Consider the following 26,518-nt stretch of genomic DNA (forward strand, 5'->3'; position numbering starts at 1 on the left):
AGATTCACTGCAGTCAAACATTTCCATAACTTTTTAAAAGACAAATTGCTACTGTTTTGATCATCTCAAATGTAAACAGAAATTTTTTAAATGCTGATTTAGTAGTTACAAATGTAAACTAGATAAAAAATAAAAGGTATGTTGCATAATATCATGGATATTCAACAGTGTTGCAAAGGGCATGGTGTTCTTCCTTGTAAAGACTGTAGTATTCCACTGTGTATTCATCTGCTGATATACACATAGGCTGTTAACATATTGTGAATATTGTGAGTAACACTGCAATGAACATGAGAGTGAAAGTATCCCTTTCACGTACTGATTTCATTTCCTTTAGAAATATACCCTGTATTGGCCGGGCGCGGTGGCTCAAGCCTGTAATCCCAGCACTTTGGGAGGCCGAGACGGGCGGATCACGAGGTCAGGAGATCGAGACCATCCTGGCTAACACGGTGAAACCCCGTCTCTACTAAAAAATACAAAAAAAAAACTAGCCGGGCGAGGTGGCGGGCGCCTGTAGTCCCAGCTACTCAGGGGGCTGAGACAGGAGAATGGCCCGAACCCGGGAGGCGGAGCTTGCAGTGAGCTGAGATCCGGCCACTGCACTCCAGCCTGGGCAACAGAGCGAGACTCCGTCTCAAAAAAAAAAAAAAGAAAGAAATATACCCTGTATTGAAGATGTTGAATCATATGGTAACTCTATTTTTAATTTTTTAAAGAAGCTACATACTGTTTTTCACATGACTATTACCAACTTACATTCCCACCAACAGTATACAAGCTTTCCCTTTCTCCATGTCCACGCCAACACTTGTTATCTTTGACTTTTTCATGAGCCATAGTGACAAGTGTGAGGTGATATCTTGTATAATTTTGATTTGCATTTATTGGATGATTAGTGATATTGATAATATTTTCATATACCTGTTAATCATTTCCATGTCTTCTTTGGTAAAAAAAAAAAAAAAATGTCTATTTAGGTCCTTTGGCCATTTAAAAAAGTCAGGGTGTTTGGGTTTTGTTTGCTATTGGTGTGAATGAGTTTCTTATATATTTTTATATTAACCTATTATCAGATATATGGTTTTAAAATATTTCCTTCTATTTTGTATTTTAAAATAATTTACAAATACTGCAACAGATGATATAAAAGCTTTAGTTTTTAGATTTTTTAGTTTCATGTCATTTAGAGCTATTTCACTAATTTCAAAAGGTTATGCTGGCATGAATATATTAACTGATAGTCTATTGATTAAATAATTTGAATAATCAATTGCACTATAAGAGATGGGTAATCTGTAGGATAGTGAATCATTTTTTTCAGAAATAACGTATCTAAGAATATTATATTCCGTGTTAAGTCAATTTGGTGACAACTAATTTTTCAAACATGGTCTTGACATCTTTGTTCCTAAGGCTATAGATCAATGGATTCAGCATTGGAATCGCCACTGTGTAAAATATAGAAGCCACTTTAACTATCAGGCTAGAAGTTTTAGGATTAGGAGCACAGTAAAGGAAAAGGATAGTTCTATGGAAGAACTATCAAGTGGGAGGCACAGGTGGAGAAGGTTTTCTGACGCCCACTTGCAGAAGGCATCCTCATAATGGTAATGAAAATAAGCATATATGATGTCAGAATGATAATTAGGCTGCTCACCTCATTGAATATGGCAATAATAAAGCATAGCATCTGGCTGACATAGGGGTCTGAGTAGGAGGCAGAAACAATTACAGAGTGGTCACAGACAAAATTATTTATAAAGGTAGATTCACAAAACGACAGTTCAAGAAGAAAATATGTGAGTGTCAGGGAGCACGCTATCCCCCATGTGTAGGACCCAGCCACCAGAAGAGCGCAGAGCTTCTGGGACATAATAGTGGCATAGAGTAAGGATTTACAAACCGCCACAAAACGGTCATAAGCCATTGCCGCTAACATGAAAGTTTCTGTCACTCCAAATATGCAAGCAAAACAAAATTGCATGATGCAACCAGAGAAAGAGATGGTTCTGTTTTCCACAACCAAGTTCTCCAACAGTTTAGGTGTAACTACAGTGGAAAAACAGAAATCTACCAAGGACAAGTGGCTAAGGAAAAAGTACATGATCGTATGGAGTTTTGAGTTGAGTTTGATGATTATTATCATGCCTAGATTCCCCACTACAGTGACTGTGTAGACGAACAAGAAAACCAAAAAGAGTGGAACCTGGATTTCTGGGTATTGGGAAAAACCCAAGAGAATAAAAGTGGGTATGCCACTTTGATTTTCATCAGATGCCATCATGATACCTGTTGGAATAAAAAGAAAAAAGTTATTCCTGAAAAGCAGAACTGGATAGGAAACAGAAAGAGAGAGAGGAAATAGGCTTCATGTGTTTCTATGATAAGTGATATAGAACAGTGATTCTCAGAATGTGGTCATCAAACCAGCAGTAGCAGCACCTCCTGGGAATTTCCTACTATTGCCAATTCTCCAGCTCCATCAACCATCTGAACAGAAATTCTGGGATGAGGCCCGCTATTTGTGGTTTAGCCAAGCCTACAGGTGATTTTGATGCCTCCTAAAGGGCAAAAACCACCATTTATGTGGAAAATATGTAGTAATCATTCTATTATTGAAAAGTCAGCCATTTTTAGTATGATTCACATAGAAGTGAAATATAAACTATGATATAAAATAAATTTTTAAAAAACTGAGAAACACAAAGGGAACTTTCCCATGGATCTAAGAATTACACTGAGAATCAAGTAGGTGGTTTGGCACCACCATTAGTGGCACATAAATGTTAGTATCTTCTACCTTTGCTAAGCATGACACAGAATTAAATGACTGTGGAATTTAAGAATATAAATAAACCATAAAATGTATATAACCTATGCCTCCCACCTAATGCTTGAGAGTCTGCTGCGGAAGCCCATTTCTAAGATGTTTATATAGCTTCCATTAAAATTTTAATCAATGTATGTTGTCTCATAGAGTGTTTTTACGGACATTTTGACAATTTGCTGAACTTTTATTATTTTATTAAATAAAGTCAATTAATTAAATTTTCACTATCTGTTTCTCAATGTGCTTTAGGTAATCTCTTCTAAGATATGCATATATATGTATGCATGTATGTACATAATATGTATTCTATATGTGCAAATGCAGAATATATTAGAAAAATAGAGACATCTGTAGTTGTCAACAATATTTTCATACAAAATATGTCCTATGATACCCTGAAAATGATATAATAAAAATTACACATTTTCTTAGCCAATGAGAAATAATCTATCTTTCATGAAAAGACAAACTTTAAGAAGACAGGAGAGTGAAAACAATAAAGTCATAAAATGAATGGAACTTGTTATGAGTGAAAACGCATGAATGAAGATATAGACAGGATGATGCAGCAGAAACGCATGTATATTTCTTTTTTCATCTTTTCAGCTTTACCTGGAATGAGTGTCAAGCTCCAGTCCTATGCATTTCCTTAACATGTACTACAAGCAACCCCCAACACAGAGCATTCATCATGAGCATATTCTTTCCAGTAACAAGTAGGCCTGGGTGATTACACTTTAAGCATTCATTATTCTTCACACAATGTTAATGAATGGCTCACCCTTCAACATTTGACCAGAGTAATAAAGGCTACTGCCACTGCTTGGGATACTCGGCATAGTTAACAGGTCAACAACAAAAAAGAATCTCAGAAAGAGACCTGATATTTAAGGGTTAGCTATTTCAAAAGCATTTCATAAACATCAATGGGTTGGCATTAGGCTTGTAATCAAGGCAAACCAAGCATAGGGAAGTTCAAAATCAACAGATATCTCATAAGGTTTTGGAGACTTTTCTCCATTGTTCCCTGGTGCCACCACTGGCAGTGTCTGTAATGCAAAATGTAATTCTAATAAATGCTTCATGCTCTTTTGGTAAATTTAAAATGTCTCTAGCCATAAAAAGAGGCCTATTTAAGTTTTAGGGTAATCTACATGAGCTGAACCCCCGTGTTAAAGAGGCCTATTTAAGTTTTAGGGTAATCTACATGAGCTGAACCCCCATGTTTTCCACCTGAATTGAAAGATAGCAAAAGATAAATTAACTAACCTGAAGCCAGAAGCTCTTGATTAATTTTCTGAGAATTTCTTCTCTGATTAATGAACCACAGGCATTTTTCTTCTCAACAGTCCAACATTCTTTAAGATAGCAGCAGGCTTGAGGCTCAAAAGTGGTAGTATATTTCAATGAGTGTGCCAGTAAAACAGCATTTTATTTCTAGTATATAAGAAATCTGAATACAAGGAAAACCCAAAAAGCCAAATCTATAATATAATGTCTACTAAACTCTGGGTTTTATCTGTCCCCATGACTACAGAGAATAATTAGAGTTTCCTTGGTTGGCCTCCAAACACAATTAATTGGCAGTCTCTTGATAGATGTATTTTCTTCTAAATCATTAGGGATAATCACATCACCACATCTATTCCATTAATTGCCTTTAACTCTTGAATAATTGAAATTGTACATGTTCACCAAATAAAACATCAACAGCAAAGTTTGAGAATAAGAAAAAAAATAAGGAACAATTCAGAATAGCTAGTATTAATACAACTGCATTTCAAATTCCACAGTCAAATTCATAGTGAAGAAACCAGGCATGTAAAACTACTTTAAGCATAGGGTGAAAGTTACCATGACCAGTGGTATCATGATGTGAATATCATATACCCCTGACATGATGTTATAAGAGAGACACTTTACCTCTGCCATTTACTTACCCTGAAACCCATAAACCCAGCTTAATATGAGAACATCATCAGGAAAATCCAGTTGTGGGAGTACTCTACAAGATATGTGGAAAGTACTCCTTAAGACTCTCAAAGTCAATGTGCGGTGTTATTTCTGAGGCCTCTGTTCTGTTCCATTGGTCTATATCTCTGTTTTGGTACCAGTACCATGCTGTTTTTGTTATTGTAGCCTTGTAGTATAGTTTGAAGTCAGGTAGCGTGATCCCTCCAGCTTTGTTCTTTTGCTTAGACTTGTCTTGGCTATGCTGACTGTATTTTGGTTCCATGTGAAATGTAAAGTAGTTTTTTCCAATTATGTGAAGAAAGTCAATGGTAGCTTGATGGGGATAGCATTGAATCTATACATTATTTTGCACAGTATGGCCATTTTCACAATATTGATTCTTCCTATCAATGAGCATGGAATGTTTTTTGATGTGCTTGTATCCTCTCTTAGTTCCTTGAGCAGTGGTTTGTAGTTCTCCTTGAAGAGATCATTCACATCCCGTGTAAGTTGTATTCCTAGGTATTTTATTCTCTTTGAATACCATCTGACGTTTGACAAACCTGACAGAAACAAGAAATGGGGAAAGGATTCCCTATTTTATAAATGGTGTTGGGAAAACTGGCTAGCCATATGCAGAAAGCTGAAACTGGATCCCTTCCTTACACCCTAAACAAAAATTAACTCAAGATAGATTAAAGACTTAAACGTTAGATCTAAAACCATAAAAACCCTAGAAGAAAACCTAGGCAATACCATTCAGAACATAGGCATGGACAAAGACTTCATAACTAAAACACTAAAAGCAATGGCAACAAAAGCTAAAATTGACAAATGGGATCTAATTAAACTAAAGAGCTTCTGCACAGCAAAAGTAACTATCATCAGAGTGAACAGGGAACCTACAGAATGGGAGAAAATTTTTGCATTGTATCCATCTGACAAAGGGATTCAGATGGATTGGAACTATTCGAAAGGATTGGAAATTCTGGTGAAACTAGTATTTAAAAAATTAGGAAAATTGATAGGCTAAATGTAAGCAGCTAGTTATGGTTTATATTTATATTATGAGCTATTTCTAATAGGGCATGGGCAGCAAAAATTAAATATCTGCTTGGAAGCTTCTACGACTGACCACCAACACGCTTTACCTGCTATTCCAGTTGAAGTCAAGTCAGGGATTAAATCAATGAAAATAATTTTAGAATCTAAGCAAAGGATTACTTTGAAACATATCACTCAGAAACAGAAGATTTTTTTTTTACTTTTTTATTTTGTAGATATCTTAGTGTATAAGACAAAACCAAAAAAGTAAAGACAAGCAAAATATAGATCTAATACACAATCCAGCAATCCACTATCGGGTATGTATTCAAAGAAAAAGAAATCAGTAAATCAAAGGTACACCTGCATTTGTATGTCTACTGTAGAATTATTCACAATAGCCAAGATACGGAATCGACCTGTATCCATCAATGAATGAATGGATAAAGAAAATGTGGTATAAACACCTAATGGAATATTATTCAGTCATAGAGAGAATGAAATTCTGTCATTTGCAGTTATATAGTTTGGATCTTTGTCCTCTCCAAATTCCATGTAGAAATGTGATTTCCAATGTTGTAGGTGAGGCCTAATGGTAAGTGTTTGGGTCATGGGGATGGATTCCTCATGGATGGCTTGGTGCCCTTGATCTACTAGTGCAGGTGAGAGCTGGTGGTTCATGTGAGTCTGGGACCTCCCTCCTGTCTGCCTTGCTCTCTTTCTTGCCATGACACATCTGCTCCCCCTTTGCCTTCCACCATGATTGTGAGCTTCCTAAGACCCTAACCAGAAGCAGGTGCTGATGCCACGCTTCTTGCACAGCTTTCACAACGTTAAGCCAAATAACCCCCTTTCCTTTATAAATTACCCAACATCAGAATTTCCTTTATAGCAAAACAAAAATGGATTAACACATGCAACAGTGTAGATGGAACTGAAGGTCATTATGTTAAGGGAAATTTGCCAGGCCCAGAAATCCAAATATTCATGCTCTCACCCATATGTAGGAGCCAAAAAGTCAATCTCATGGATGTAGAAAATAGAATAATAGCTATCACAAGCTGCAAAGGGTAGTGGGGAGAGTGGTGTATAAACAGGTGTTGATTAATCAGTACCAAAATACAGTTAGATAGAAAGAATAAGATCCAGTAGTTCATAACACAATAGGACAACTATAGTTAATTATAATCTATTGTATATTTCAAAATAACTAGAAGAGTGAAATTGGAATATTCTTAAAAGAATGACCAGTGCTTGATGTGGTGAATATCCCAATTACCCTGATTTAATCATTAGGCATGGCATCCTTGTATCAAAATTTCACATGTACCCCATATGTATGTACAACTACTATGTAGCCATAAAAATTAAAAATAAGTAAATGAATAAGACAATGAAAGCCCATGTTGTCACAAGCACATTTGTGCAACAAGTTTTAACTTTAAAAGTATTAATTATGTGTATTATTATCTTGCAATTCTAAATTCCAATCCTACAAAATTTGTTCAGAGTTGCATGCAAGTTTTGGTTAAGGAATGATCTGTGCATATGATACTAACATATTTTATCCTCAATATGTGGTTTCATTACAGCTTTAAGTCATTATTTTCATAAGTTCTGAACATGTTTTTAAAAACAGAAACCCAGACTGTGGCTATTTCAACAGAGGGATGAGAAATTGCTTTATATAAACAAATTGTTTAAATAGAGATCTTAATTATGGATGACATGTCACCTTCTTGGACTAAAAAAAAAAAGTATTTCAATAAATTTCTGCCAGTTCAAAGTTAAAGATTTATTTAAAAGAAAGTGCCAAACTCTTCTCAGTCATGTAATCAATGAGAGAATAGATTTGGTTATATAATTTGTCATTTTTACTACCAAAATATGTGTAGTAAGAGAAATTTTTTTTTAAATGAACTAGTTAAACTGTAGGTAATTTTTTTTCCCAGAAGACATGTTAAGATCCAAGAGGCCAGGCAAGAGAGATATTAAAAAGAAAAAGTCTATAGTCTCAATCCAATTGCTATTTAAGAAACAGTCATAAAACTGTTCCTTGTAGATTCTGGATATTAGCCCTTTATCAGATGGAGAGATTGCAAAAGTTTTCTCCCATTCTGTAGGTTGCCTGTTCACTCTAATGATAGTTTCTTTTGCTGTACAGAAGCTCTTTAGTCTAATTAGATCCCATTTGTCAATTTTGACTTTTGTTGCCATTGCTTTTGGTGTTTTAGACATGAAGTTTTTGCCCATGCCTATGTCCTGAATGGTCTTGCCCAGGTTTTCTTCTAGGATGTTTATGGTCCTAGGTCTTACATTTAAGTCTTTGATCCACCCTTAGTTAATTTTTGTATAAGGTGTAAGGAAGGGGTCCAGTTTCAGTTTTCTCATATGGCTAGCCAGTTTTCCCAACACCATTGATTAAATAGGGAATCTTTCCCCATTGCTTGTGTGTGTCAGTTTTGTCAAATATCAGATGGCTGTGTAACAAAACTGCACGTTCTGTACATGTAACCCAGAACTTAAAGTATAATAAAAAAATTTTTCAAATGGGAGAAATTATTTTATTTTTCTAAGCTATAAAGGTTGACAGTATCCTAAAGGACTCTGATAGAAAATAAAGGGAAAATACCAAAGTAAACTGGAATAACAAATCCAGGGGACTTCAGGCCTAAGAAGTGTCTGAGCAATGTCTTTTTCTTAAACTTTTAGATAAATTTTCCTTGACAATAATAATAATTATAATAAAATAATGTTACTTCAAATACCTCCAAACATTTATATATTAAAATAGTAAAGGCATTTGATAAAATAAGCATTCATGGGAATTATTTCTTTTAAAATTTAATATCAAAGCATGTAAAAACTTCCTTAGCAAATAAAACTGTACGTTTCTTAATTTCATAAAGGAGCTTCAAGTAACTACAGGACAAACAGGCTTAATATTAAAACATAAGATATTACTTTTTAAATTGTAACAATATTTACAGCTTTCTTTATTTTGTCAATCATTGTACTATAACTTTTAACCACTACAATTGTGTAATAATGCATATAAACAAGCATCAATTACAGACAGATCAACAGAAAGAGAATTTTAAAAAGGTCATTTTCGTAAGATGGCATTACACAGATAATAATACGTAGTAATGGAGAGATAACATGAATAAGAGAAAAATGAATGAGAGTTTTATAATGTTTCTGAATTCAAAACGAATATACAAAAATCAACTGTATGTCTTTATGAAAACAGCAAACTACAATGAAATATTTAAGGATAGACTACTTATGATGGCATCAAATATTCAATACCTAGAGGTAAGTCAGCAACTCTAAAGATAAGTGTACCAGGCAGGGCGTGGTAGCTCATGCCTGTAATCCCAGCATTTTGGGAGGTCAAGGAGGGCAGATCGTGAGGTCAAGAGTTTGAGACCAGCCTGACCAACATGGGGAAACCCCGTGTCTACTAAAAATATAACAATTAGCTGGGCATGATAGTGTGTGCATGTAATCCCAGCTACTCAGAAGACTGAGGCAGAGAATCGCTTGAGCCTGGGAGGTGGAAGTTGTAGTGAACCAAGGTCACACCACTGCACTCCAGCCTGGGCAACAAAGCAAGACTCTGTCTCAACAACAACAACAAAATAATAAAAGATAAGTGTACCAAGATACATTAAGAGGATTTAATGCAGACCTAAAAATAATTATATCAAGTTCAAAGACTGGAAAAATATATAATTCTCTCAAAATAAACTTCATTCTGTCCAATAAAAATACCAATCTGTTACCATTTTTGTCATCATCATCTGCATTGTCATTATCATCATTGTCATTTCCTTTGGAGAGTGACAAGAACATCCTAAAATTTTTCTGAAAATGTGAAAGGCCAAGAATAGTAAGTCTCTAGAGTAAAAAAAAAAAAAGAAAAAATCCCTGAGGCTTTTTTTGACAGAATATCAAGACTAGCTTTACCATATGGTAATGAATGCAGTGTGATATTATTGTAGGAACAGATGAGCACACAGTAGAACGTAATAAAATGTTCAGAAACAGACTAAGTTATTAAGAGGTACTTCAATATGGCAGGTATTACACTACAGATATGTGGAGAAAGAACATGCGTCTCAATGTATGGAGGTGGAGTAACGGCATATCCCTATCACACCATAAAGCAAAACAGATAGCATCTGAATTACCAACATGACAAAAGTGAATACACACACAATTTTCAACATACATAAGATCAATCCATCGACTTGCTTAAATAACTTTTAATTATAAAAACATTGGTTTATGTTGAATAGCCCCCTTTACTTTCAATCACTCACCATTCACCAATTGGCCTAGAGCAAAGCCTACCTATCTCAGAGTTGTGTGTGTGTGTTGGTGTTTGTGTGCACACACACAAAGGTGAGCATCTCACTTCAAAGTGCCAAGTTCTGTATCATCAAGTTACTGCTACATACACAAATTATAATACCCCAATGCCATAAAGCATTGAGCATATATTTCTTGCTCACACAACAGGGGATCAGCTAACATGGCTATGCTACACATTGCAGCTGGGGAGTTACTGAGGGTAGCCCTGATCCTCGTTTCTCTTTCTTCTGAGACTAGCAGGCCACCTGGGCATAATCTTCTTACAGTTATGGTAGAAACACAAGAGGCAACACAAAAACATACAAGAATATTGTAGGTATTACTAATATAAGGTATAATAACAATCCCAGTTGAAATGAGAAATTTATCTATCCAATGGAATAGACAGAAAGAAAATGTTCTCAATAATAATCTAATCTAGAGTTTTTTACATCCATCCAACATTATTATATACAGTCAAATTAAAGGAAGTACAGCCATATGATTAACATGATGAATTGAGGGGAATAACAACATTGAAGTTTGAACCAGGTTTTGCCATAGAGAAAAATATCGTATACTTACAGGAACAAGAACACAGATATACACAATGAGGAAGAGCTTTACTCTGCTCTGGTTTACCAACCTCATTGTACTGTCCTCCAGTTGTGGAATCTAACACTGTGAGTATCATCCAATCTGCCAATTTAAAATGCCCAAATCAGAGACATATTTCAGGCAGCCCGTGCCAAAGCTAAAGATTTCTTTTGAACTAAAATTGTGTGTGTGTGTTTTTCTTTATTTTCCCCAAAGCAGATTAGATACAAGCAGTCATGCTCAGATAATTTAGTTAATAAGTAATTTATTTAATACAGTAATTTATTTAATAAGTAAAACTAATAATAGTACCTGTGTAGGTGAAACAGGAAAGAAAAGACAACCAAATAAGAAGCACTGAGAAGTCAGCTGCAACTGCAGGACAACGAAGCTTAGTCTCATGAGAATAGTCTGGAAAACAGTACAGAACATAGCTAATAATCACCCATCAAGGATAGATCACACTGGAATCTGGAATCTTTTTTTTTTTTTTTTTTTTTGAGACGGAGTCTTGCTCTGTCGCCCAGCCTGGAGTGCGGTGGCACAATCTTGGCTCATGCAACCTCTGCCTCCAGGGTTCCAGCGATTCTCCTGCCTCAGCCTTCCAAATAGGTGGGATTACAGGTGCACATCACCAAGCCAGGCTATTTTTCATATTTTAGTAGAGATGGGGTTTCACCGTATTAGCAAGGATGATCTCAATCTCCTGACCTCATGATCCACCCGCCTCTTGGCCTCCCAGTGTTGGGATTACAGGCGTGAGCCATGGCACCGGGCCCTTACTGGGATCTTTTACACCAACTTTTATCATGCATTGAATGAGATCTGTTTGGTTGGATTCATTGCCTCAAACATCTCACTTGCCTTACCTTTGTGATGATCTAACTACTGAGTTTCAGAAAAATTCCTTAGGCAAAACAATGATGATTTGGACAGTAAGAGGTTGGACAGTATTTTAGTTATTTAACTAATATTTATTTTCTTCCATAGTTTCTGAAGATCAGGAATTCAGAAGCTGCTGAGGTGGTTGGTTCTGGCTGAAGGTCTCTTCAGAACTGTAGTAAACTTACGGCTCCATAGGGTTGGAGATTCTACCTTTATACTCACTTCCATGATTATTGGTAGGTTCCTCACGGGCTATTCATCAGAAACTTCGGTTCCTTCCCATGGGTGCTTCTCAAAAGGGCAGATCAAAGCATGGCTGTTTGCCTATTCCAGATGAGGTATTCAAGAGAACACACAAGTTGGAGGCCTTTATGAGCCAATCTCCTAGTGACACACTGTCACTTTTGCTGTATGCTATTGGTTACACAAAATACGAGGGGACTACACAAGGGTACTAGCCATGTATTTTATGTTCTATATTCTGATGCTTTGACATCTTGGGCCTTGTGAACCCTGGAGGGATGGGCCCACCCATAGTCAGCCAATTCTTAGAGACGATAAACAACTCACCCTGGCGTGTGCCTTGCTAATGCAAACTAACCAATCCGGAACCGCTGTTCAGGTCACCTCCTCTATCAGGCGCTCATGCTCTGGGCCATTATCCTCCTTCCTAAATCATCCCTAGGGCCAGGTACTAGACACCTAGGAAAAGCCTCTACACACAAGGGCCTGCTGAAATTATTCAAGCTAGCCAATCACAAGTCTGTTCATCATTTCCTTTCCATGTAAACCACAATAAAGAGTCCTGCTCACATTTCACTGGGTGCCATGTCTCATGCCTGTAATCCCAGCATTTTGGGAGGCCCAGGTGGGTGGATCACCTGGAGTCAGAAGTTTGAGACCAGCATGGCCAACATGGTGAAACACCAACTCTACTAAAAATACACAAAATTAGCCTGGCGTGGTGGCAGGCACCTGTAATCCCAGCTACTAGGGAGGCTGAGGCAGAATAATTGCTTGAACCTGGGAGGCGGAGGTTGCAGTGAGCTGAGATCGTGCCATTGCACTCCAGCCTGGGCACAGAGCAAGACTGCATCTCAGAAACAACAACAAAAAATATTCCTGCTTGTATTTCCCTTCACTCTCTCCACCTCTGGACCAACTCAACTCTGGTGCTTGCTTGTATAGCCCCGTGGAACATGTCATGCCTCCTCTTTCTAGGGATTTGTAAATATAATAAAATTTTTCTTTTAACACAGTCATGTCAACTTCTGTATATTTTACCATACCTGATTAAAACAGATCTTGGGGACCTTTCAAACAAATGAATCATTACAAGAAAGTAGAAATTACTGGGTGCCATTTTGGGGGTTGGATGCTACATGACACCTTCTGATCCGCAATGACTCTTGTCCCTTCACCACATAAAAAACACTCAAATCCTCCCAAGGGCCCAAATGCCTTATTCCACCACAGCATTTTGTTAACGTTGACAATATGTAATCACCATCAGGACCAAATATAAAGGAAGCTCCATGGATGTATTTTCTTAATTAGAGATTCTCAATTCCAGTTTCTCTCAACCTATGAAACTAAGGGGACAAGCAATGGTTACTCTACAAACCTAGCATACAACGTTGGTACTGGTAAGAGATATCGCAAGAAACACTCTTGTTCCATAGATGGGAAGGGATTACTCATCCATTGCAATTCTGAAGTCCACCCGGGGAAATTTAGAAATTTCTTTGGTTAAATTGCAAAATCTGGGAATAATAAGCTTAATTAGTCTTGGTTCCTTGGCTCTGACCTCTGGACTTTTGGTGCCACTGTCTGAATCATCCTTTCTTCTTATGAAATGTGGAACATATTTGCAGCTTAGCAGGTTTCTTAGCTTGTTTTCTGCTAATAGAATTTTGATTTTTTCCATTTTTTTCAGTCACTGTGTCTTTCAGTTCAACATAGTGATCTCTCTCTCTCTCTTTCTGTGTGTGTGTGTGTTTGTGTGTATCTATATGTGTGTATGTGCACTTTGTGTGTATGTATACATGTACACTTATATACATAAATGAACTTTGTGGTGCTTCTATGAATCTTATTGAATTCCACTATATTAGAGATAAAAACATATCCTTAAGTATTTTAGATATAAGTCTTTCCCAACCTTGGGTTTCTATGAGATGGCTCAGAGATGGCACACTTAAGATTCCTAAAAGCCTTGTTGTTGATAGAGGATGTAGAGCACTTTTAAACTCTTTTGGGAGTCTTTTGTGTGAATATATTCTGAGATACCACTTTAGATCTTTCTGAGGTTTTTCTATTTTTTTTTTTTTAAGATTTTATAGTCAAATCCTAGACTTCGTCTTTAAATCATGTATTCACAGCAATGCCATAGATTTGATCATCCTTGGAAACCACTTCTTAATTTTGTCAACTTTTGCCATTATGGGAGGCTAAGAGATTTCAAAGCCATCAAATCCTGGATCTTTCAATATTAATAATTTAGTTTGTTTCTTGCCTGTCTCATCTTACTCTAATCTTCAAGGCAAAACCAGGTGGAAGTTTAAACATTTCACTTAGAAAATATCTTTTGTTAGATAACACAGAATGTTAGGCACATTTTGTACCTTTCAAATTACTATAGGCAGTAGCATTGCTAAACACCTGCCCTACATAACAAGAATATTCTTTTCTACAACTTCCAATAATATTTTTCTCACTGACCTGGAATCTCTAAATTGTAGTCTTATCAAAGATCTCCAAAACATATTAATATTTCAATGATATTTTGTTCAAAACTGACTGCCCATTTCCAAAGCCACCTTAACATCTGGGGTTTTTATTTGGCAACAATATATTCCCAGGCACCAAAAATCCGCTGATATAGTTTGACTCTGTGTCCCCACCCAAATCTCAAGTCGATTGTGATCCTCAGTGTTGGAGGAGGGACCTGGTAGGTGATTCACAGAGGCAGACTTCCCCCTTGCTGTTCTCCTGACAGTAAATGAGTTCTCAGAAAATCTGGTGGTTTAAAGTGTATGCACTTCCTCTTTCACTCTCTCTCTCCTGCCGGCCATGAGAAGACATTCCTGCTTCCCCTTCACCTTTCTGCCATGATTGAAAGTTTCCTGAGGCCTCCTTAGACCTGCCTCCTGTACAGCCTGTGAACTGTGTGTCAACTAAACCTCTTTTCTTCATAAATCACCAAGTCTCAAGGTAGTTCTTGATAGAAGTGTGAGAACAGACTAATACATCTGCATTAATTGTTCATTGACAGCTAAAATGTGTCCCCAAAACTTAGCAGTTGGAAACAATAAGCACTGATTACCTCATGGTTTCTATGCATCAGATATCCAGGAGCAGCTTAGCTCTGAGTTTAGAGTCTCCCATGAGGTTACAACCAGGCTTCCAGAGCTACAGTAATCTCAAGGCTCAACTAATGTCAAACTTCTGCAGCCAACCTCACTCAAGAGGTTGCTGGTACCTCTTGTTCCTTGATGACTGTTGGCCAGAAGCTCAGGTTCTTCATCCCAAAGGTCTCTTCACAGGGTTGTTTAAATTTGGCCACTTCCTGCTGAGTGAAAGACCTAATGTAGGTGGAGAAAAAGAGAGAGAGAGAATATAGCCTATTAAAACTGAACCTCAGGTATGAGGTATTCTCATTCCTACCATATGCTATTCATCACGTAGACCAAGCCAGGTAAAGTATGGGAGGAGACTACACAATGATGTGAATACCAGAGAATAGGATCATTGGGGGTTCCATGTGTGGCTGACTACCACAATTACTGGGAGTAAAATTCAAAAGATAGAGGTGAGACAATAAGAGTGTCTGGTATAAGGAATTATGCAAGAGAGGCAAGCTGAAGGTTACCTTTTGAATGGTTTGCAACAGCTTACTCAAATGTGATATGTGTTGCCTCTATAACTGAAAGACCCAGTACGTTTTAAATCGCTTAATTGCAGTACAAGTTGCCCTAAGTTGTCATTGCTTTGGAGAGGATATCTCAACATTCTGCAGAGCACAAAATCAGGAGAATTATTTTCTGATGTTAAGAATATTTGTATCTTTACAGGATTTATTTAAGACATAATCTCTGACACATCAGTTTCTCACTAAGAAATTTAGGACACTTGCCCAGTGTCTTAAGGCTACCTTAAATATCTGTAGTTCTCTGACAGTAAATTGTGCCAACATTTGGATGCCCTGAATTTTTATTATCTTTTTGCAAGCTCTCCCAGGCATTCAGAAGATCCCAGTTCTTGTAATCACCACCACTTCCATGACAGTTTTGTGAAACCGCCACCTCAGTCCTCCAGGCATTTGATTCAGTGAGCACTTCACTGTAATCATGCACAAAGGATTATTTAGTCAGCCATGTTACTATACACCATGGATTAGTGAATACAATTTCTGTTTTAAAGATGCTTAGCCCTATCTTCACAGTCAAGGATATGATTACATACCCATATTTGAAGGTCTAGTTCACAGAGCATTATTAAGAAGAGTCTGAGTACATTAGAGAAAACCACAATCTTTTCTAGAGATTTCAAAACATAACATTTATTACAGAAAATTATTTTTACAATTGTTAAATAATTGATGAAAAGGCAAAAATCCCACAAAACCTTAATATACCACAGTAGTGGTTACTGCAGAAAATAACTCTCATCCCTAAAGCTGAGGCATGCTGGGATTAATACAGTGTGGAAGGGTGTAGACAGATAACACAGATCCAGGAAAAAGAAATGTTAATTATCTTACATTGAGACATCTTTTACATTCCCTTACTAATTCTAATTGGTTTTGATAGATCTTTTTGGATTTGGATGTTCATACAATTGTATTATCTTAAAATATGAAAGTGTTATTCTATCTTCACTAATATTCTTTTCTTTTTTTCTTGTCTTACTCAATTGTCTAGGACAACGTTTCCACAGAAGTGGAAATAATGAACACTCTTCCCTTGAGTTGAAATTTAAAACAAAGTGTCTATTATTTCCTTTTTTTTGTTTTGTTTTGTTTTTTTGAGACAGAGTCTCATTCTGTCTCCAAGCTGGAGTGCAGTGGTGCAATCTCAGCTCACTGCAACCTCCAACTCCCTGGTTCAAGCGATTCTCCTGCCTCAGCCTCCTGAGTGGCTGGTATTACAAGCACATGCCACCACGCCAGGCTAATTTTTGTATTTTTAGTAGAATCGGGGTTTTGCCATGTTGGCCAGGATGGTCTCGATCTCCTGACCTTGTGATCTGCCCACCTCAGCCTCCCGAATTGCTGGGATTACAGGCAGGAACCACCACACCCGGCTGATTATTTTAACTTAATTGTGATATTTACCTATAGATTTGGTAGGTAACAATTAAGACGTTTCTATTTCTATTTTTTCTGGGAGCTTCTGTTTTCTTCTGTTTTGTTTTATTAAGAACAGGTGCGTGAAGGTTAGTTTCATGCATCAATTAACTGGGCCACGGGGTGCCCAGACATTCAGTCAAACATTATTATGGATGTTTTTATAAGGGTGTTTTGGGATGAGATTAACAATTAAATCAGAAGCCTAAGTAAAGCAGATTGCCCTTGGTAATGCGAATGGGAAGCGTCCATCAGTATATGCCTGAGTCTAACAAAAGGCTAATTCTCTCCCAAGCAAAGGCAGATTCCTTCCTCTTTCTGCCTTTGAACTGGGACATTAGGTGTTTGCCTATAGACTGGAACTGGAACATCGCTCTTCCTGGATCTCAAAACTGCTGACCTTCTGACTGGAAATACACCCCTGGCCCTCTGGTTCTTGGGCCTTCCGAATTAGACTAGAATTTCTTCATTGGCTGCCCTGGGATCCAGCGTGCTGATTTACCCTGAAGTTCTCAGTATCTGTCCGCCTTTATAATCGCATGAGCCAATTCTTTAAAGTAAATAAATACCTTCAAATGGAGAGAGATAGATATAGGTAAGCAGATATTTATTCCCTTGGTTCCATTTCTCTGGAAAATTTTGACTAATACAAGATATAAATTTTAATAAATATCTTTACTATATAAATTGAAATAAACATACGCTTTTCTCCCTTATTTTGCTAATATGGTAGATTCACTGATGAATTTTAAATGACATATCCACTTTAAATTCCTAGAATAATATACAACTTGCTTTATATATTGTTGAAATTTATGCGAAAACTTTGTTATTAGTATTGCTGTATTCTATATTCTGTTCATAAGTTGTTACCTAAAATCGCCAAGAATTACCTCCAAAAATTTTCCTGAACTTTGGTTCTCTCACATCCACAGGTTCAGGCTTGTTTTTATTTACTCTCCCTAGGATTTTTTCCTGGTGCTTAAACTGCATGACAAGTTTCAGGGCGAAACTTTTACCAACATGGGTGTTCTTGAGCTTAAATATTTTATGTATCTAGAATGCCATAAGCAGGAAATACTATTGAATCAAATATTTATCCTTTTCTTAATGTAATTTCTTAATTTATCCTTTTCTTAATTTATTTTCTTATCCTTTTCTTAATTTCTTATTTATTAGAAATTAAATTTCTAATACAATCTTTGATGCCGTCTTCATTTAGTCAACATAATATGAAAGTTGACATTTACATAAAATGGTCCAGATATAATTTTTATTGTTGTTAATCCACTAAGAAGTGAGCATTAAACTATAGAACTTCCTTTAGTATTGTGCATATGCTCAGCAAATGTCCTGTCGCAGCCCTCCACGGGAAAAAAGTCACATTTATACCTATTGGATTCAAAGGTTTAAAAGAAGAGCAGCATACAAATGTATTTGTAGAAAAAAATAGCCCATAGCTATCCCTTAATATGACCATTAGCGAGCTTACATTATCTAAAATACATTTATCTTCACAGTTAACATGTTTACTTTCAGATTCAAAGTACAATTTGATAATGTTGGGGGAAAATTGCATTATATTTGTGTAAACTGCCTATTTAATGAACATTTATCAAAATAAAAAAAATCACGTCTTAAAGGGATTTGCAACTCTTCTTTTTTTCTTTTATTTTTATTTTCTACTAAAAGAAACCTACCAAATTACTGCTTACATAACTTCAAAATCAATATTTAAAAATAATATATTCTAAGTTTATCCTCAAAACCTTATTGAATATACTAAATATTCTGCAGTGCATACTCAAACTTTCTAAATCCTTTTTCGTGTTCCTTAACATCTTTATTAAACTATACACACATGCACACACACACACAAACACACACAGATTTAAAATACTCGACTAGAGTGTTTAATTATGACTCATTATTGACAGTTAAAACTTAAAGTAAATCCTCTGTTACTTTTGCTATGTTCTCTAAGTGTTGAGAATTTTGTTGTGTGTCCCTGTACAGTAAGTTACATAGACATGTCATTTGGTGTAAAGCATTACAGTAAAAAATTATTCAACTTTTTATTGAAAATAAAAATAAACCTTGAGGGGAAACAAGCAACTTTTAATAGGTTGGATTGGACCTACAACATATGGTTGTCTTCATATTCTGTGCTTGCAAGTCTTAATCATGATTGCCAAGACACAAGGAGAAAAAGTAAGTTCTTATACCTAATCTCAACCAGCCATTTGGTTGAGGCAGTCAAATTATTTCAATTATTTGAAAACTTCTCTAAAACCAGTTACAGCCATGGGTTATCTGTTTTCTGCAATAAAGTTATCTGGCATTATCAAGGAAGAATGTGTTTAAAGATGTAAATGTTTCAGTCGATTTTTAACCCAGTTTTTCATTTCTCCCTGTACCCATCACTGTTGACTTGTAACTTTGCAGCTGTACAAGAAGTAGATAACTTTCTCAACTCTTGCTTTGGGGCTTGGACATGTGATTTTCTCTGACTCATAAAATGTTAACAGGTGAGACCCAAGCAGGAACTTGAAGTATGCTTTTATTATTGGAATACTCTATCGTGGCTCTGCTTTCAACAAAGACTATTAGCCAAATGTTCCAAAGAAGATGACATACATACAGGTCTGTAGATCCAAAGATAGCTGATCAAGTTACCCTATTCTTGACACCCAAGTGGCCCAACTGATATCAACAGAGCTACCCCAGTCAAGTCACTTATTCGAAAGGACTACTTACTGTTGGATATCACTGACTTTATGAATATTTATTTTCATCAATAAATAACTAATAATATATGTGTATTATCTCAATATCATTATCCTGGTTGTTATATTGTACTATCACAGGGGGAAACTGGTTAAAAGATAATTGGAATTCCTCTATATTATTTCTTACAAAGGAAAATGAATAGAAAATTAGCTCAATTAAATTTTTAATAAATAAATAACATGCACAATCATATTGGCATAAATGGCAACACTAGGGTGATGGGCATTTATTTGCAAAAATATTTATCATTTTCTTATTATATTGCATAAAGAAAAATATAATTTATAATACCAAGTATAATTTAACTATACCAGATTCTGGACTTTGTAAGGAAGATAATTTTCTTATTTATTTTTGTTTGTCTGCAAATCTTCTAATGCCAAAATTGCCCATGTAGAATCAATTGCAATTATTTTTAGATAGTGTTTTATACTGAAGAGCTCTTATAGTAATTTTGTTATCAGGTAAACTTCCTCATTGTAAACTACTATTCTTCAGATCATCTCAAAAATTTTTACATTTTGCCATATTTGAATTGAACTGAAATTTGACCTAGGCAATCACACATAAACGTATACTAACACAAAAGCTTTTGTATTACAATATTCTGCATAAACAATTTAGTTTAAATGATCTGAGATTTCATACTTACAATATTTATAACTTTGAAGTTATTTTACTAACAATATTTATAACTTTGAAGTTATTTTACTAAACTTCAGTGTGAATAGATATTGGACTGTCGGAGGGTTATCACAATTTCATGCAATGACTGGTTATTAAACAACTGCACTGTTACTCTCAAGGATAAATTATTAATATTTCTAGCATTATATTTTATGACATAATAATTTGGTAATGACTAACTTTCTGACTGTCTCTTTTACATCCTTGTTCCTGAGGCTATAGATCAAGGGGTTCAGCATGGGAATGACCACTGTGTAAAAGACAGAGGCCACCTTGACCATGAGCCATGAACTTTTGGAGTTGGGAACACAGTAGAGAAAAAGAATAGTCCCATGGAAAATGGTAATGGCGGTCAGGTGGGAGGCACACGTGGAGAATGCTTTCTGGCGCCCCCCAGTGGAAGGCATCTTCATGACAGTGATTAAAATGAAAGCATAGGAAGTGAGAATGATCACCAGGCTGCTTATTTCATTGAATGTGGCAGAAACTAAAATAACCTTCTGGCTCACATAGGGGTCAGAACAGGACACAGCAACAATGGCAGCGTGCTCACAGACAAAGTTATTGATGAAATTAGTCCTACAAAAAGATAAAGTCAACAGAAAGTATGTGTATGTTAGGGAACAAACTAAACTCCAAGAGTATGATGCAGCCACTAACAAGGAGCAAAGCCTCCGGGACATTGCAACCGTGTACAGCAGAGGGTTACACACGGCCACAAATCTGTCATAGGCCATCGCTGCCAGCATGAATGTTTCTGTCACCACAAATATGCAGGCAAAGAAGAATTGCATGATGCATCCTGTGAAGCAGATGGTTCTGTCTTCCACAACCAAGTTCTCCAGCAATTTGGGTGTAACTGTGGTGGAATAACAGAAATCAACAAAGGACAAGTGGCTGAGGAAAAAGTACATTGGGGTGTGGAGTTTGGGGTTGATCCTGATGACCATGATCATGCCCAGGTTCCCCAGCACAGTGACTGTGTAGATGGTCAGGAACACCAGGAACAGGGGCAGCTGAAGGTCTGGATATTCTGAGAAGCCCAAGAGGATGAAGGTGACTGCAGCAGTCTGATTTTTTTGAATCCTATGAAAAAGAAAATAAGAAAGTTGATCCAGAGAAGTAGGCACCAATATGTGCAATAAGAAACAGAAAGGAAGAAATATTGAGAGACTTAGTGGGTCTTTATTAAGAGTGTTACTGAAAATACTAGGTTTCCACTGTTACGTTATTTCAAAAGGTAGAGTACTTATATAAAAATCACAAGGTGAATAGGACTACTTTGTGAATGGAATAATAAAAAACAAAATTAAGACAGGAATAACAACAAAATGGGGTGTACCTTCCTATATTTCAGATAAGACTCACCATCATCATAGACATCAGGCTTCATGAGAAGGGCCACTCTAAGTTTGCATGAATCTGAGATAAGTGCAAATATTTCTGTTGGAGGAAACATATACTTTTCTACAGTTTCATTTCTGCCTTATCGCTAAAGCTATGAGATAGTTAACTTACAACTCTTAACAAATTGTAAAATGTTAACATTCCTGTAAAGTGGTAAATTTAACGTTTTATTGATGGTTTTATTTTTAACACCCTTCTCATTCCTTGTAATCCAATACTTTCAACACATTCTGGAGCTGTGTTGCACTAATATGCTAATCTTTCTCATGCATGTTGAACTAAACTTGAAAAATGTTTAATGTTATTTTTAATGATGTATTATATCACTTATGAGAAGGTTATTGCAACAAAATATGTGATGTATGTTTCTGTAGTGATAAATAGTTGAAGCAATAGTAAATGAAAAGTTCTTTATTTTCTGAGGTGGCAGATTTCAGAAGATAGGTAGGTGATAGACAACAATAAACATAAAAGTACTGAATAGTGCAAATAAATATTAGTTTTTAGGAAAAATACATTCCATCCCTTTGATTTAAGTTTAAAGCTTTGCCAAGGATAAGTGTCAGGGGGACCCATCTCAAATAGGACATCTTAATATTCAATGACTATGCCTTGGTGCCACTAGGCATTTCCTCAATAATAAAATGTGATAATATATTCATGATATGAAATTTAAATCAGTAGAATGGAAGCAGAAAGATTGCTAATGATTGTAATGGTTACAAGACATGCTATGAAGCGTATTAGATATTCAGTTTTATATTTTTAGAATTATAGCTAATTAGTGTGGTTTCAAAAACCTTGAATAGTTATTGAAATGAGGCTTATATAGCACAGCTATCAACATGTGGACACATTTGTGAATACAATGCAGAGAATCATTTTCCTGAACCCACACAATGGAAGTACTGTAGAATTTCATTTGTGGCTTTACTCTAAGTCATAACTATATATTCCCTATTCTCGTTTATGTTTTTCCATTACACAATAGCTTTCTCAAGTTCCCACAAGCTTGCACCTGTAGGAAAGATATCTTCCAAAAGGAGCAATTACTCAGCAATTTCCCTGAAACAATTATTTATAAAAATCTTAACACTATAAAACTAGATTGTGACTGTATTCCACAGTCACGCTCCTCAATGTGAAATATCCTTTGCAACATTGCAAGAATAATTTTCTGTAATCAATTTAACCTGAGAGTCAATGACTTTAACAATCCCTAATGCTTTTTACTGATGAATGCATGGAAACTACATTGTGCAGTCTGGATTTTCCCAAACTGCTTAGATCTAGATATTCAATCTCATTACCACTAACACATTCTTAAAGTCATGGTAGATGTATCAGGTTGTCATAGAGCACATGCTCATTTACATAAAGTGTGCTATCTATTATCACCTTTATAATGCTTTATTTTACCTTTTACTGTTATAAAGATTACTCATTGTTTCTTCTTCTCTGTATACATTGCAAACACTAGTGTTTATAACTCAAAATTACCATAAGTCATATCCTATCATTTACAGATTTGGTTATTAGTCTCACTTATCTCCTCAGAAAGTATAGGAAGTTTAAAGATAAGGCTAATTTTGTTTTATTCTTCTTTATTTGCCAAAGTATTGATTTCATTGCTGGGTACATGGTGGGAGCCTGATGAGAAAATCAGAATTTATATCATTTGAAAGAGAGAAGGAATTGGGATATAACAACAAAAGTCCTCTGCTCGTTGAACTAAGTGGATTGGGGAGGACTTTGACCTACATGTGTGTTTGTCTCATACTAAGATTACCAGAACTTAGTCTTTTTCTTCTAAAATAAAATTTAAATATCTAAATCAACTCACCTAAATACAGAGGCATTTGAGTGATTCATTTACTGAAGGATCTTTTGCTGAAATTAATGAACTCCAACAATGCTCCTGCTTAGTATTTAATTAATAGAAACAAACCTGAAAACAACAGTAGGAGTGTCGCGAGTATATTTTCTTGAAGATTTTAAATGTTACCTTTTTCCCCAACCTATTAAGAAAACTCATAGATAGCAGAGATAAGGTCACATCTAGAAACTAAGTCCTAGCACCAAACTGTGTCACAAATATATGCCCCCAAGACCTTGGGGACCTCAAGACTAGAGAATATCACTGAAGTATTGCCTTGGAGCCTACAGTTTGTGCAATTAGATGTAACACTGTCCCGTGTGATATCTTGTTTGTATAGTGCTTTTCTAAAGCCCTTGACATTTGCCTTACCAACTTCACTTAATTAATCTTAATACTGAATTTTGACTTTATATAAGTATAAAATACAGAAATGTGAAAGGGAAAAATCAGCTGTAAAGCAATAGTCTAGACATGGATATTATTACCTCATGAGGAATTTATTTTCTCTTTTTATGAAGGTACATTTATGTTATTATATGTCCAAATACAGAGCTGCCTAAATAATGCTACATCATTTATTTATCATTTGTTAGCAATATAAACTTCATTTGGTAGCCACACCATTGTTTTTATTTAATAGAAAACAATTTGTGTTGGCCTTTTAAAAATATGGCTAAATGATCTTCAGATGTTTATGTTGACTATTGGATCTGAAAAAAACTGGGTTATATGTTTCTAAAAATAAACCAGTTTATGGAAAATGCCACTTTATGGAGAAGATGATGTATTCATTAATTTTGGCAATCTATCTAGCATGTTTTTTAAATAATAAAAGCTTCTCACTAGTGCAAAGTCCAAAATGCATTCCTAAACATTGGGCATCTCTGCTACATGTAGTAATGCAAGGGCCCGTGTTCCTTTCTACTCATATTTCACCACCGTCATGGTGCGTCCGAGGTTATGGTTGTGTCTTGCATGTGAGGAAAAGGGAATTATGCAACAACCTTTTAATGTGTTTTCAGAGAAAAGCTCATTTCATTGCAGAGGACCTCATATAGCACATAGGGAAATCAAGGGCAAAAGAGCTGATGGTGTCTCAGACACGATACAACTAAGGAACTACAGATAGAAAAGCAATAGGAATCTGTTCATTGAAGATATTCGCCTGTGGTTTCCTTTTCTTGTAGTATCTTTTCCTGTCTTTGTTATCAACATAAAGCCAGTTCCATAAAATGAGTCTCAAAGTGTTCTCACTTCTTTAATGTTTGGAATGTTTTTAGAAATATTAGTGTTTGTACTTTTTATATGTTTGGTAGAATTCACAAGTGAAACCGTCTTGTCCCGCATTTTCTTTCTTGGGAGGTTTTTGATTACTGATTCAATCTTGTTATTAGTTTTTTATCTGTTCAGAGTTTCTATTTCTTCATGATTCAGTCATTGTAGGTTGTATATTTCTAAAAATTTACTTACTTCTTGTAAGTCATCCAATTTGTAGGCATGCAATTGTTCATAGTAGTCAATTTTGGTCCTTCTTAATTTCTAAGGCATCGGTAGGTTAGATGCAATGTTTCCTCTTTCATTTCTGATTATATTTGAGTCTCCTTTTTTCTTGGTCCACCTATTATTTGGCCAATTATGTTTACATTTTTAAAAATCCTGAGTTTTTATTGATTTATTCTATTGTTTTTTTATATTATTTATTTCTGTTCTAACATTTATTATTCCCATCTTTCTGTTAACTTTATGCTTCACATCCCATGTTCATGGATTAGAAAACTTATTGTTGTTAAAATATTCATTCTACTCAAATATATGTAATGATTTAATGCAATGTCAATTAAAATCACATAGATTTGGACTTATTTTCTATTATCACAAAACAGAATAGAAACTAAAATTTTTGTAAACATACAAAAGATCAAAACCGCTAAAGTAAACAAGAAATAAAAAAGAAAAATGCTGGAGGCATCACTCTTCCTGATTTCAAAATACATTACAAAATCGCAATAAATAAAATAGTATTGTACTGGCATATAAACAGACACATAGACCATTGGGCAGAATAGAAAGCCCAGACATAACCCACACACATACAGACATCTAACCTTTAACAAGTGTACCAAGAATACATAATGGGAAAAAGGATAGTCTCTTCAACAAATCCTGTTAGGAAAACTGGATATCCACATGCAAAAGAATGAAGTCAGACCCGCTTCTGACATGATACACAAAAGTCAACTCAAAATAGATTAAAAATTAAATTTAGGGTCATTAACTGTAAAAGAGAATATAGCGGAAAATCTTCCTGACTGGTTTTGTCCATTATTTCCTGAACATGGCGACAAAAACACGAACAATAAAAGTGAAAATAGATCAGTGGAACTGTATCAAACTGAAAAGTTGCACAGCAAAAGAAACAATCAACAGAGTGAAAAGGCAACCTATGAAATGGAAGAAAATATTTGCTAATCATATGTTTTATAAGAAGTTAAGGGGGGCGGAGCAAGATGGCCGAATAGGAGCAGCTCCAGTCTCCAACTCCCAGCGCGAGCGACACAGAAGACCGGTGATTTCTGCATTTTCAACTGAGGTACTGGGTTCATCTCACTGGGGAGTGCCGGACGATCGGAGCTGGTCAGCTGCTGCAGCCCGACCAGCGAGAGCTGAAGCAGGGCGAGGCATTGCCTCACCTGGGAAGCGCAAGGGGGAAGGGAGTCCCTTTTCCTAGCCAGGGGAA

The 26,518-nt window shown here is 35.8% G+C and overlaps 2 protein-coding genes and 1 long non-coding RNA gene across 4 annotated transcripts in view; 1 reads left to right on the plus strand and 2 right to left on the minus strand.

Annotated features, from left to right (window-relative positions):
• Positions 1 to 1,356: 1,356 nt before the first annotated feature.
• Positions 1,357 to 2,287, minus strand: LOC102145321 (olfactory receptor 5D13). The gene is given in 2 exon segments (XM_005578880.4): positions 1,357 to 1,543; positions 1,545 to 2,287. Coding segments are annotated over 2 exon segments (930 nt in total).
• Positions 2,288 to 17,476: 15,189 nt separating this feature from the next.
• LOC141408399 (uncharacterized) lies at positions 17,477 to 20,820 on the plus strand. Its single transcript, XR_012422757.1, has 3 exons — positions 17,477 to 17,613; positions 19,464 to 19,546; positions 20,718 to 20,820. It is a non-coding gene; the product is annotated as an uncharacterized lncRNA (long non-coding RNA).
• The window catches only part of OR5D3 (olfactory receptor family 5 subfamily D member 3), an 80,082-nt gene continuing 73,695 nt past the window's right edge, over positions 20,132 to 26,518 (minus strand). For both annotated transcript variants that reach the window (XM_065528190.2, XM_065528189.2), the window contains one exon: positions 20,132 to 21,581. In XM_065528190.2, coding sequence (XP_065384262.1) covers positions 20,639 to 21,451 — 813 coding nt within the window. In that variant the 5' untranslated portion in view covers positions 21,452 to 21,581 and the 3' untranslated portion in view covers positions 20,132 to 20,638. The remainder of the gene's footprint in view (positions 21,582 to 26,518) is intronic.

The sequence above is a fragment of the Macaca fascicularis genome, chromosome 14 (assembly GCF_037993035.2).
Source record: "Macaca fascicularis isolate 582-1 chromosome 14, T2T-MFA8v1.1".
In the NCBI taxonomy this organism is placed as follows: domain Eukaryota; kingdom Metazoa; phylum Chordata; class Mammalia; order Primates; family Cercopithecidae; genus Macaca; species Macaca fascicularis.